This window comes from Blennius ocellaris, assembly GCF_963422515.1.
Source record: "Blennius ocellaris genome assembly, chromosome: 10".
NCBI lineage: Eukaryota > Metazoa > Chordata > Actinopteri > Blenniiformes > Blenniidae > Blennius > Blennius ocellaris.
In genome coordinates, this window is record NC_137659.1 from 12,696,120 (window position 1) to 12,710,238 (window position 14,119).

General features: G+C 41.0%; 1 protein-coding gene across 2 annotated transcripts; it reads right to left on the reverse strand.

Annotated features, from left to right (window-relative positions):
- Positions 1-613: 613 nt before the first annotated feature.
- On the reverse strand, positions 614-14,119 carry LOC308135406 (phospholipid phosphatase 3-like). 2 transcript variants are annotated; one of them, XM_080503368.1, is made up of 6 exons: positions 13,742-14,119; positions 6,807-6,964; positions 3,606-3,886; positions 3,462-3,519; positions 3,192-3,368; positions 614-2,165 (listed from the first exon to the last, which is right to left on the reverse strand). In XM_080503368.1, exons 1-6 carry the CDS (start codon positions 13,878-13,880, stop codon positions 2,037-2,039), a joined length of 942 nt encoding a protein of 313 aa, XP_080359494.1. In that variant the 5' UTR covers positions 13,881-14,119; the 3' UTR covers positions 614-2,036. The 2 variants fall into 2 exon arrangements, with proteins under 2 accessions (XP_080359494.1, XP_080359495.1); XM_080503369.1 differs by lacking the exon at positions 6,807-6,964 and adding an exon at positions 8,688-8,842.

Below are 14,119 nucleotides of genomic sequence, written 5' to 3' on the forward strand. Positions count from 1 at the left end.
ATATTATTTGAGGGCCATTGGGGAGAGGGGTTAAAGCCTGGAATGTGCACTATTTCCCCACAGGAAGCCGCGCGTGGAAGTCTACCAATGCTCCACGCCCAAATCTCTCCATCACACGCACAGTTGGCCTGCAGCTGAATTGTGGACCTCAGATCGGAAAGTCTCATTTAGTTGAAAAAAAAATACAGAAAATAAACCCATCACAACACACTTGCGCTTTTAATGTTTTGTGTTTTATTAAAGACATTTTTTTTTTTTTTCCATCTTTGATACGTCCACACAGTTGCATCGTACAAAATCTTACACGGCACTACAAAAATACACAAATTGATTTATTCAACATATTAAAAAAAACAAACAAAAAACATACTGAAGCTATCCTCATCGACAGCTTTGTTGTGATTTTCTTAATAAACCTTAGTATTCACAAGAAGCCAGCTTTACTGGATGACATTCAGCTAAGCTTGGACTTTAAGCAGCATGTTTTTACACAGGTCTCGACAAAACGTCATAGTGGGCATTTTTTTCATTAGGTGACGTGAATATTCACACGTGATGCATCATTGTAAAATGTAGGCTAACATGCAGAAGTTCACACCTTTCTGTCGTCGACATTCAAAACACAAGAAAACATGTTTTCTATGTCAGTCATTGATTTCTTTTTTTTTTTTGGCAAAACAATAAAGGCACACAAACATATCAGCATCATGGTAACTTGTCTATTATAAATCAGAGCCTTAAAGTCAGCTCCTTTGTATTGTTTTACAGGATGTTGGCAATTCAGCATTTGCAAGGTGACTAATAATCGTATATGAAATCTGCTTTGGCGTTTTAAAGAAAAAGGTATTAAAAATGTCATACATATCCACTACTAATGGAGGTTCACATCTTTGTTTTAGCAAAATATATATGAATACCTGCATCCAGAAAAATCACAGGATCTCTTCGTAATGTTAATAATCAGTATGATTAGTAATACATGTACTGTGCATGGTGCTTTTTACCCCCCCCTGCCACAGTGTTCCTGTCTTAAGTTACATGTGTCTCTTGGAGCAGGTACCTGCTCTCTGGCAGCAGATGCACACTTAAACACTTGCAGGCTATAAACAGTGAAATATACAGTCGGCATTAAGACACACTGGCGCGCTCACTCACGGAAAGGCCTCACCAAAACACACGCACACACACACACACAAATACAAATTTTTTTTTCGCACACAAGACACACAGACGCAGACAGACCTAACACTTCGAAAGCACCCGTCTGGTTTAATATAACAGACAGTCAGTTCATCAAATGGCTCAGTGGGGGCTCGTCCTAGCCAGCAGAAGGAGGCCCACATCCAACACATACGACCTCGCTGTACGTTCAACCTACTGTAACTTATGTGCATTTTATAAGGAACACTACATCATGCACACAATAAGAGCTTACAAAGCTTTCCAAAAGCTTCACTTCAAATCATTCAAGTGGTGACAAACAGTACTGAGTTTAGCTAAAAGAGTGCTATAAATCACACATATAATGTTAAGCACAACATCCTTCCTGAAAAAGTAAGGAATTTGTTTGTTTGTTTGTTTTTTGTCACAATGGCGCAAGTCACATGGCGAGTGAGTGGCAGGAATACGCGTGAACACACAAAACACACACAGCTTTGTTTACAGCAGCCTTTTGTAGGTTTTGTTTGCTTTCTGACTTCTCTTCGTGGAAAGGCCTTGAGAGTGGACAATCTCCAATGATCGTTTTAACAGGATGACAAGGGACAAATAGCCTTTTCAGGAGAAAGGAGGTCATCTCTCTTTTCCACATTAAAACAACTGGTGAGGCTGAGGAAGACGAAGATTGATTCCATCAACAGAGCAAAGCTTTTCCACAGTCTCTTTGCATCCTTCAAGATATATGCAAGATTCCATGTCTGCATTTTCCAGATTTTGTGAGCGACTTTATATCCAGTTTTGACTAGTGGCTGTAGTAGTGATTCTTTTTAAAGGCACAGGTCAGGGTTTTATAGAGTGCAACCAGTTTGCAGCCTGTTTTACGCCATGATGAGGTGGTTGCTTCGCTCTCTGATGTCTGGCGCGGGAACAAGATCTTTCTTTACTGGGGTTGGTGCCAGCGTGGAGCGTCTGCCTTTGGGCTTAAACAAATCTGACACGAAAAACACCTGCAAAGAGCACAGAGAGAAAACTTTGAACATTTTAGCTCTGCAAAGCTGCATATTCAAAAGGAGGATGACCAAAAAAAAAGTAATTGAAGATCTATTTTCGAAATAAACTAAGCCGAGTAATATAGGATCTTTTTTTGCGAGTACTCATTTCGAGAGGAATGCTACATAAACTTTTTTTTTTTTTTAAATGAGATGCACACAAATAGGCTACACATACATTTAGGCATTCCTCAAGGCATTGTATTTGGTCCTTTTCCATTTTCACTTGCAAAGCAATCAATATAATCTGAGCATACAGGCTTACCTTAAATGATCACAGTGAATACACATTACAATTAAGTTAGGATTGCAGTTCATATATTGTTTTTGTATGGAAATAGGTTTGAAAATGTATCATATTCTGAGTCTGACGTTAAGCTTCCAGCATTTTAATGAGTTCTGCATCAGAAAGAAGTTGAACATGGAACAAAAGGCCATATTATTTCACGAGGGCAAAAATAGCTGAAGTAATCAGCAAGGTAGGAACTCTGAGAGGAATAACCTGAGGGGAATAGCCTGTGTGAATGTGTGTTGTGGTAGAGTGTCACTTTCTCATTACTGGTATTTGGAAATGTCAACAACCCCTGCTTAATCCATTATGCTTTTGATATTTTCCATGATTTTTTTTTTCTTAATGAACTTAATTGAAACAAGTTTAGTTGCCTTGTATAAGGGAACGTCGTCTTATACATATAACCCATTTCTCATTATAGTATTGCACATAATTACTTTTCTTTGTTGTTTCATGGATTTGGTGGTAAATCTGTTTTAAACCATACTGGCCCCAACTTTGAACTGCTAGCTGGAGATATATATAAAAGTTAAGTGCAACTGATTAATTGTGGTGAACAAAACAATTACCTTTCTTCATGGTACCTCTAGTCCTTTGATTAACCAACCTTTAATCCATACAAATCAGCTCAGCAAACTTGTATTTTCACAATTCTATTCAGAAATGCATCATACAACCTGACAACCACTTACTATGCAATAGGCCACCAGGGATCCTTGTACAAAACCAGCCAGGACATCAGACGGGTGGTGCTTGTGATCAGAAACCCGGGACAGGCCGGTGTAGAAAGACATCATAATGAGGGTGAACTGAGTCAAAGGGCGCAGCAGGCGGGCTCCATGCCAAGTGAAACGAGATTGTAAATAAAACTGGGGGAAAAAAGAGAATAAACATAGTTATAGCTGAACGTTATAAATATCCATGCAGAGAATAAGATACTGAAAAATTCTCGAAAAACTCACCACCAGATAAAGCATGGTGTACATGGAGAAAGATGCATGGCCAGAGAAGAAAGACTTCCTGAAGGAAAAGAGGTGACAGTCAGGGTGTTTTGCTTTTAACGGAGTGACGCAAGTAAAGTCTCACAGCATTTTGATGGATCATACCTGGCCTCTTGAACTTTGCTCTCTGGACCCTGACATTGGTAATCAGTGATGTAGCCCAGAGAGCAGTTGATAGTGGAGAAGTCAGGTTTGCACACGTCGAGGAAATGGGGGCGCATGCGGCCCACCGACACTTTGGCAATGTCGGTGAAGGACAAGCTGATAGCGCAGCCGAAGATGAACACACCAACCTGCTTGTAGAGGGCAGAAATGTAGGGGTTCCCCACAAAAGACTTGGAGCCTTCGTTGAGAAAGTAGATCCTGTAGCTCTCACCAATTATGATCTGAAGGGACAGATGACAAGGCGACGAATTGTTACACACAATCAGCCTCATTATTCACCCTGTTCTCTGGAGTCACTGAATTCACACCCGTGGAAAGAGAACTAAAATCTATCACGAGGACTGAGAAAGCGGGCAAGTAGGAGCCAGTTCTCCTAATTTAACATGCAAGTACGCAAGTGTTTGTTGTTCACCAACTGAAAAGAATAACCCAATAAACTGTTTTTGGGATTAAGATTTCAACCGTCTTTCTTCTTTTTTAAACAATGGAACAATACAAGTAATGAAGTGCAGGCTTTGGTCGAGGTAATTCCTCTAAGCAAAGTCTGCAGCATTGCAGAAAGTGTATTAGGGGCCTTGAGACCTTTGGGAAGGAGCCCTGAAGCTTATGCGAATGTCGCACAGGCAAAGTTCTTGGAAATTAAAAAGGGTTGTGCAAGCGGAGAAAACATTCGGGACAAATATGACTGAAAAAAAAGAAAGAAAAGAAAAGAAAAAATGTTGCTCAAGAAGAAATCCTGGCCAGTGACTCTTTCTGAAGTGGTTTGAAAAGGGCTAATTTAGAGTTGGACGTGTTTACCTGTGCTATTCTGCTCCTGAGAGGGAACGGTGAGACGACGTGGGAGGCAACTCAAACTGGGCAGCATGTATAGTTTTCTGTAAGTGTGTATATAAACCGCTGTCTGAGCGCAACGATTGACGGGCTAGGCGCATGTGGTGGGGGTGGAGGTTGCCAGCTTTAAGTTAAAACAGCTGTTTTGGGCTCAAAAATGTCTTCCCAACCCCCTTCATCTCCTGTTGTCCCCCCAAGAAACAGAGCAGGGCGAGCGAGAGAGAGACAGAGAGATGGAAGGATGATATCAGACAGACAGAAACGGAGGACATGAAGTAAACAAGAAATCAAGACAGGAGGACTTGAGAAAACATGGTGAGGCGAGAGCAGAGCGGGAGGGAGAGAAGAGGGGAGGCGAGAGGAGACGGGGAGGCACTGCTGGTTCTAATCAGGAGAAAAGCTGAGCTCGACGATGTGTCTGATTTTGGCGGCCAGACTCTACCGGGCGCGCGTCGGGGGCACGTTTGTTTTCATCCGCGCCGGCCGTCCCTCCAAAGCGTCTCTGGTTTCGCAGGGGGATCTCCGGCTGTTTTCATGTTAGTGTCTCCGTTTCATCAGACATTCTTTTGGAGGGATGCAGAAACGAGACTTTTTTTTCTTTCTGGGAAACTCTTGCTCCAGAGGGGTAGCCCTTGAGAAGATTTAACAAGCTGATAGAATGCCTCGTTTCCACCACGCAGGCCTTTAGAGCCGCCGTGATACAGCCCAGCTGGCTTCATGGGAAACGGGAGAAAACACATCTGGTTCCCCTTCTCCGAGACATTTAACTGTGTGAATACATTAGTATCGTGGGTCTGCGTGTGGAGCTGTTGCACACAAACCTCGAAGATAAAAAAATCATCCGAGAAAGATTTGTGTCAAAGTCACGTCCTTCTACACCATGGTGTTCTCTTTTTTAAAATCCCTTTCATCATCTCGACTCAGTGCAAAACAAAGGATTAAAAGGTTAAATTTTATATTGCCTGGTTCAGCTGAAAACAAAAAACTGTGACTTTTGTATGTTCCAAAGGGAAACAAGATGTCTGGTAACGTCTTCTTGCTTGGGGCTGTCACCACAATTCCACACCACCAATTACAACATTTAACCAAACAACGGTTGCGTCAAGTGTAATTATATAGTCAAGGCGCCTTCTCACCATAAAAAAAACCCTCCACGACAGTCTGCAGCTTGTGGAGTTATTTGCTCTGGTGGCTGCAGGGGTGAGAAGATAAAACCTAATGCCAGGAGGCAGAGCATGCATCAGTATGCAAGGTACCTACTGCACATGCTGCAGCACCATAGTGAGATTATGGATGTTCAAATGTGAAAATTGATACTCCCACAAATCCGTTTGTCTGACATCCCCGCATACAAATGCTCACTTGTGATAGCTAATACCATTGTAAATGAGTGCTAAACATTTAGCATGTTTTATAAGCAATAATTAGTTGGTTGTTAAGCTGTTGGGGCCGGGGTGCTCGCCGCGAGATCCACAGTTCAGTGGTTACTACATGGCTTCTGTGACAATTACTCAAAATGAATATCCAAGCGGTGCAAGTCAGGAGGTTTTAAAATTTGCTCACCGAGTTTCTCACCACTCTTTAATACCAATTGTGATCAAGTCACTGCAAATCAAATGATCATACTTCAGATTGTCCAAACATCATAGTGGACTTGCAACATAATCGAGTCGAATATTCAAATATTTATGTTAAACATCTGTGTTCTCAGCAGTACAAAGCCATGGCATGACTAACACGACACTTAGATTTGAGGCAGGTTTGTCAAGTGTAGCTGTAAACATCTATAGAAAAAAAAAAAGTCAATTTAATGGAGAAGAGAAAATTGAGAATTTTGGATATCGCCATTTTCTCTCTGGAAAGTGCAACAAAAGCAACACATTTTAGTTTAAGAGGCTTAATCATCTGAATCATCTCAAGCCCCCAGAGAGAAAACCTCAAGCAAGCACTGTTGAAAGGTTATTATCTAGCATGCAATTTAAACCAGCAGCACAGGCTGATAAGTATGAAGAGTAGCCGTTTCTGTTATCATTTAGGACAAACGCACTCCTTTACGCCCATGATAAATCAGTAAAAAATAGGTGTGGAACAGGTGTGGATTCAGTGAGGGAGAACAACAATTTGAAACAGTTGACAGATAAACATTTCATGACATATCATAAGAATAACAGGCAAAATCACAGAATGAGGATTAAAAAACAACAACAACAACGTGGTCAGTGTTTACTGCAGTTTACAGGTGTTGCTAGTAGTGGTGAAGGCTGCTGGAACAGAAGGGATGACATTAGTGATCAAGGTGAGGTGACTTACAGAGAGGATGGTGATTAAAATGCCAGCAGCGCTAAGCACACCGTCGCTAATGGTGTCTCCGTTTTTGGCCGGGTACTTGATGGACTCATCATCGCAGTAAAACCCTCTACGGTAAGGCTGAACAGCGCTGGTCTCAATGACCAAGAAAGGCAGACCGGCTAGTGTGAAGATGCGGTGAGCGGCAGAGAGGGGAAGAGAAAGAGGGGGTGGGGGTGGTGAGGGAGAGAGAGGGAGAGGTGCTGGGTTAATGACACGCAAATTACAGAGGTCGTAGGTAAAAGCAAGAGGCAACGAGGGAACGTGTGGGACCGTCTCAGTTCATTCTGTGGCTGTTATCTGTGACTAATTGAGAAATGAGTCCAGATTTAGTCAATATGTCGCCATCGGAGCTGGTGTTTGGTTGTATTGAAGGATCCCACTGTTGGCGATTCAGAGGTGACTGCAGGGCCTGGAGGCTTTCTCTCACTGCTGGCCATTTCCCAATGCATAGAGCAATGTTTCTTATCTCTCCAAGCAACTTCTATTATCCCTATGAAAGTCTTTTTAATAACAGCAGATAGCAAGCTTTGGACGCATGACTTCACGACTGTGTAAATAATTCCTAAAAACCCAGGGGGGTATACGAGTGACAAAAATACTTTTGTTTCACAAATTGATTGGAGCTTAATTTGTAGATTTAGAGGAAAATATTATTTACAATTAATTCCAGTGAATTGCCTTTAATATGTTTTTGTCTTTCATTATATTTAAAAAGCAATCGAGTGAAACTTAACACAAACACTTAATAGTTAACTGAAAGTTTTATGATTCCTATTAATTTGCAGATTCTCATATTTTCTTTGTCCATTGGTTCTTAATTGTGCGCATTGGATGCTCCAGGAGTGAAACGAGACAACACTGTTCACATTTGTTTAGGTTAGTCTACAGAAAAGTTGGATTTCTTATTTCAGTGGATTTATGACATTATAAAACATTTTCTTTTAGAAACCAAACTCAATCCTCATCAGCTAGCCTTTATCAGCAATGGTGAGTGCACATTTTTATACTTCTATAAATAAAGATTTTGGAGAGTTTGTGATGCAAATAAATCTTGCCAAGACATTTGTCGAAACAAGACATTAGATGTGGCTCAGTACATCGTATTGTTGTAACGGTCATGTTACACAATATCCATTTATCATCCATGCATGTTCTGGTTCTGCGTTTAAGAAAGAAAAAGTGTATTTGCCCTCCTTAGACTTTGGAAACTGAGTGACAAAGTGTGAACATTGCCTTCAGGTTCATTGAAACGGAACTAAATATCCACAGGTACAAAGTATTATTAATGCTTGCCATCTCATTTTATTAAAGTGGCAATATCAGTGGAAATAGAATTGTTTAAAAGTAAGGGTACCCGCCATATTATTTTTAGCTGTGCATTTAAGGTCATTTATTATTATTATGCAGGTATCCATATATTTATTTTATCAGTTTCTCTCGTTCATCAATTTTAACATTCAATTGCTTTTGTCGCTTTAGAATTTAGAATATACATTTAGTTTTAACATTGAATTTGAAATATTAACAGTTTTCAATGTATACAAAGTGTTTGCTCCATGCGTAGGGAGAAGGTATTGTTTTACAGCTTTCATTGTGTAAAGGTTTTTTGATGTTTTCATTTTGTTTGAAAGCCGATTTATAAATAAAGTCTGATTGTTAAGTGTGTAACAATAAACTGTGCAAATGGTTGTGATGGGATATAAAAAAAACAATAAAAAAAACAAGAATCAGTCAATTTAACCAATCGTATCTTTTGACTCGTCACAATTGACCCATTGACGAAGTGAGACAGTCCCAAAGATATGCTCTCTTGTCCTCTTGCTCCACCACAACCAGACTTACTGTGACCACGGGCAGTGAGACGCCCACCGCTGCCAACACAGTGGTGGACACCGTGCTGTTCTTATAGGGCAGCCTGATGCTGCTGTCACTGCAGAAGAATCCTCTCCGGTAAGGCGGGAAGGGAGGTTTGTACAAAAACACAGCAACAAGCACCACTGTACGAGTGAACAGACAACACGAGCAAATATTTTAGACCACAATAATAGACGGCTGCATCAACAAATCTCACTATACAAACATGTCCTGAACTACAAGCAGGTGTATTCACTGTGAGAAAAGAAAAGAAAAATAATAATTAAATATGATCAAAGAAATGCCAAATCAAAGCCTGAATCATAATTTTAGACTCAAGTGAAGCTTTTATGCTTTAGGAATCTCCAACTGATGAAGTTACCGTTAAATGTGTAAGAGGTGTCATGTTCTGAAGAGCTGCTAACTGACAAGAAACACACACACACACACACACAAAAAAAATCTCAGACACACACCATCAGTCTTCATTCCCTTCCTGCCGAGGCTTTCAAGCGCACTTAAAAAGACCCTCTTTAAGACGCCTCTGGGGTGTTTGCGTCTGATCGATTTAGTGTCTTTCGCCACTTTAAGTGGCAAAAAGATCTTATTTATCTCCTGACAACAAGTATAGAGTGGGTGTAACTGAGATGCAAGCCAGAGGAGGACAGCTTATTTTCACCATTTACTAAAAAAGGGCTTCAGTCGAGGACTTTGATATTTGAGGGTCGACGTGGCGCTCAAGAGAGACCTCGAATCTCTGATGGAATTTGGGGGAAACACTTAAAAAAAAAAGAAAAATCACTTCAAAGAGACATTTAGCTTTCAAGTCACATTTTGAATAATTGTGAAATGAGACAAAGAAAAACAAGAGAAAAGGTGGCGTTCGTACGGGCTGAGGGTATGATTTCTTGAACCAAACGTCAACACATGCTTCAGTTACTGAGGAACCCCTCAAGCCCTTACATCCACAGACACACACACACACACACACACACACACACAGCTGACATGGGTCTTTGAAGGTCCAGCTGGGTTGAGTTCAGGTTACAGACTGTGATCCTGCACTCTGGGAACCGTCGGACGCCAGCCTTCCCTTCACATTCAGCAAGATTCACATTATTAACTTTCTTGCTTTTGCTCCCACTCTGAAAACAAATACCTGGACGGAGCGAGAGCCCACTCCAAAGCAAAAGGGAGCGGGGCGGGATGACTTAACGGTTCTGCAACTGGAAAAATATACTGCACGTTGAAGAGCGCTAAATCCTATGACGGCTGATCCCGTTAGTTTAGTTAGTCTGGACATGAACAGAACAACAGAAACTTTCCCACAGAAATCACTGAAATTTCCAACAATGACGGTAGAAGGAGGGAAAAAAAAAAAAAAAAAACTCCATGCAGACTGCTTTGACCCCAAATCCCTGACCTCTTCTCCTTTCTCCTCGAGAAGCAAGAGATTGATGGAGTACGACCGAGAAGCAAGACAAGGACTGAAAAAAAAGAAGGAAAAAAAAAAGAAGAAACAAACATCCGTTGGGTTAAAAAACTCTGCTTGAGGTCAAGTGCTTCTAACAGCTGACTGGAAAGAAAAAGATGTAAACATGACTTCAACCAGATAGTTGCAGTCGAGTCCTGTTTTCCAGACATGCGGGGGGGGGGGTCCTTTGACCCCTCGCATCCGTCTCAACATTGCAGCATCAGCAAAGACTGCAACATCTTGGGATTTTCCCCTCCTGCCCTCTTCCTTTCTTCCCGCATCTCACTGGCGAGGGGGCGGGGGGGGGGGGGGGGGGGGAGTCCTGCCAATGACAACACCAGTCAGCAGACTGGGATTTGTCTTTTAACATTAGCTCGACGTGCACCCAAGCACAACAGAAACAAGCAAAAGTGTTTGGAAAGTGATTTCCTGTCTCTAATGTCAACGTCCAAGTGTCTTCGATTCAGTTTTCCTCGGCGAAAATGCCAGTTCTCAACGAGCAAACACTGCAAATAATGACTTTTGCCCCACATTCAAAACATGGTAGACAACGTGAGATCTGGTGGTTCTGTACGGCCGCAGCTCATGGAAACTAGAATCAATGTATAAAGCCGAGTGGCGAATTATATCCCCCAACGTATGCTGGAGGTTTGGTTTTTTTTGCCAAAACAGACACACATTTTCCACTCGCGGGGATCTCTCACTGTCTGGCAGAGAAACGTATATGTACATGTCTGAGGTAGTTGTGGCATAAACACAGATGCAGTTGTTTTTATGAACAGCGGCCCTCACACAGCCTGAACCCTGTCCGTCACTCCGGCATGTGGCAAAAACTCGGTTCACAGTTCCACAGTGAAACGGGAAACCAGGTCTGACTGCTGGGGTAAGATAAATATCACATTTATAGTGGATTGCTGGTATATAGACCCTTCATTTTTGCATTTATGTTATTTTTCCAATAACGTGATTAATATAGAGCTCAAATTTTTTTTTGTATTTAGGTTTCAATCTGTACAATTCAAACAAAAGCATTGAGTCTAAATTGCTTAATTTTTATTTGATCATGAGCCTGTTTTTGAATGAGGCACATTCAAAAATATCCAATTTTGTCATGAGGACAACTGGATTTGCTCCAAAATTAAACATCCCATAACTTCGATGATTTCTTGTACATCACTCAGAAGTTGCACTACAATCAACAAGAGCATAAAAAAAAAAAATACCCCCCCCCCCCCTGTCATTTCTGTAAACTGATCCTTAAAAAATTAAACAATGCTAATATCTATACCCTGTAATCGAGAGTCAACATGACCTTTGTGCGGAAAAACAAAACCCTGTAGATGCAAGTGTGACCTATTAACCGCCACCATATATTTAGAGCCTGAGTGGGGTTAAAGTCATTACGCGATTAACTAGAAAACATGAGAACCACCTGCTGCAGCTTAATGCGAACTGAACCCGATCACCTCATTTGGTGGGCGGAGGGGGCTTGTTGTTGGGATTCAGTTCAAGTCTATTGAGAATCAGCATAAAATCCCTCCTCCATTCTACTGGCCGATGTTATCTCTACTGGCGCTGATGGTCTGCAGGGAGCAAGGTAACTGAAAGCGCACGAGAGGGCTGGAGAGCGAGAGCCACTAACGCCACACTCAAACTGCAATCAGTGTGTGAGGAGTGAGGAGAAGCAGTGATTACCAGCCCCTGGTCCACCATTTCCTCCTTTGTGGTCGCTCCCTTTAAACCACATCTTCAGTCAGAGCAACAACCGCTGGTTTGTTGACAAGCTTCTCTGTGGGGAGGCATGTGCATACAGAACAAATCATGGGGATTTACCCTCCACAGAGACAAACACCGGACCGAAACTAAATATACCTTGTCGGAAAATGATTGTTTGTGCAGCAAATCCATCATGAAATTGGTCACAATAGCTGGATTGTTGTGATTCCCATGCTGCTGCGACAGTTTTCTTTTTATAGACAAACTCCTCTGTGCTCCGTGTGAAAGAAAAAATGACGTTTTGAAGGTGGCCCTTAGTTGATGGTTCGACTTTCTCGAACATTTACATGCACAACTACAACCTGAAGCCAGTGTTTCCAGCTGTGGAACATCACGGGAGCTCAACTGACCCACACACACACAGACACACAGACACACACACACACACACACACACAGGTCTGACCTTTCCACCACTTCCCTTAATTATACCACATATACATATGAACCCAGATGTTGAGATCAGAGGGATTCCAGCTGCTGAGGAATGCAAGCCTTTCTGGAAAATATAATGTGCAGTCAAAGCATACAGGTGTGGCTGGAGACCAAAAGAAATATAGCCCCCCTGGTGCAATTTATTCATCGGTTTTCCCTTCAACAGCACATTTTTGTTGGACAGAAGCAATAATTATTAAAGATAAAGTCCTACTAACTGGACTAGTCATCTTTGGAAGACTGGGATAGAGTTACTAACTTTTATTACTCAAACAAGCAGTTTTCTTTAAATTTAAACAGTACATATCGAGTTAAAAAAGGTTAATGAGAAAGTAGGCTCACTAAAACAAAATACTATTAAAGTTATTTAGTTTTCTTGAGCATTTTGAAATATAAACATACATTTTAACTACAAAATAAATTACTTTGTTTCTATGCATTGTTCCTTTACAAAATTTCTGTTATAAACAGACAAAACACATTATATCCTAAAACATATCCAATACAGTTGTTTGAGCACTTTATTGGTGTTGCTTCAGTAAAAACCGTTTTATTCGGTCCTTGTAATCATTTTAGAGAATATTTATGTTATAAATAATACTATAAATTGAGGGACAATGTTTAGTAAACTTTCTAGACCAGGGGTGTCAAACATTTGGCCAGAGTGCCAGAATCAGTCAAAGGTTTCAAACTGGCCTGCTGAAGCACCAACACTTTTAGAGGAAACATTTATCTTTATAACTCATTTCTTAGAAGGAGCAGACACAACACTAAGACCCCAGCTGAGATATACGTGATGTTGTCAGGGTAAGATTGTGAAATATGTATTTTGCACCAGAAGGCATCTTTAAAAACTGGCTTGATGTTGAGATTGTAGCATATTTTCAGTAGTAATTCTTTGGTCTTGCAAAAATAAAGACAATTTCATCATGTATACTCTGTGACAGAACAAAGAAAAACTTTAAAGGCTATTATGGCAGTATTATACCAACTCAAGATTATAAGCTGGGTTGTTTGTGGCTCCAGAACTAAGATGTTTGACACTTCTGGTGTAAGACAAACTAGAAAGAATGGTCAAAGATGTGCGAGTTTACAGTTTGCGTTTTTTTTTCTTATTTATAGTGCATCTTTAATGTCTTAAAGTACAGAAACAGCTGATGATTCACATGACAAGTTGGTGCCTCTGTCATTGTCATCCTTATATTAACTGTTTTTCAGATTGTTGAGTGTTTTCTAATGTATTCATGTTGATATCATGTGTGAAACCTAACTTTTTTTCCCTCCTGTGGCTGATGAACAGCATTGGAAAAAGAAAAAACAGTAGTTAACAATCAACAACAAAGTGAGTAAGTTGTCACCTAGAAAGAGACAGAAGAGGTCCACCCCGACCAGCAGCTTCCTCCTGTGGTGGTCTTTGCAGTTATTGTTGTTCAGAGAAGTCCCGCCGTTCCTCGTCTCGGCTGCCATGCTTTTCTCATAAATCAGACAGCGTTGCATTTAAAAAGTCGTGCGAGTTTCTAATAGAGCCTAGAATTAAAAAAAACAAACAAACAAAAAAAACTAAACTAAAGTGTGCTGAAAGTCTGCAGCACGTGTCACGCGCTGCCTCGTGGATCCTGAGTTGGAAGAGTCGTGCAGGTTTAACATAAAGTTGAGGGGGGGAGAGAGAAAAAGAAATGAAAAGCGCACTTTCTAATCTATGCGTGAGTTTGTCCTTCAACAATCGCGCGTCTCTG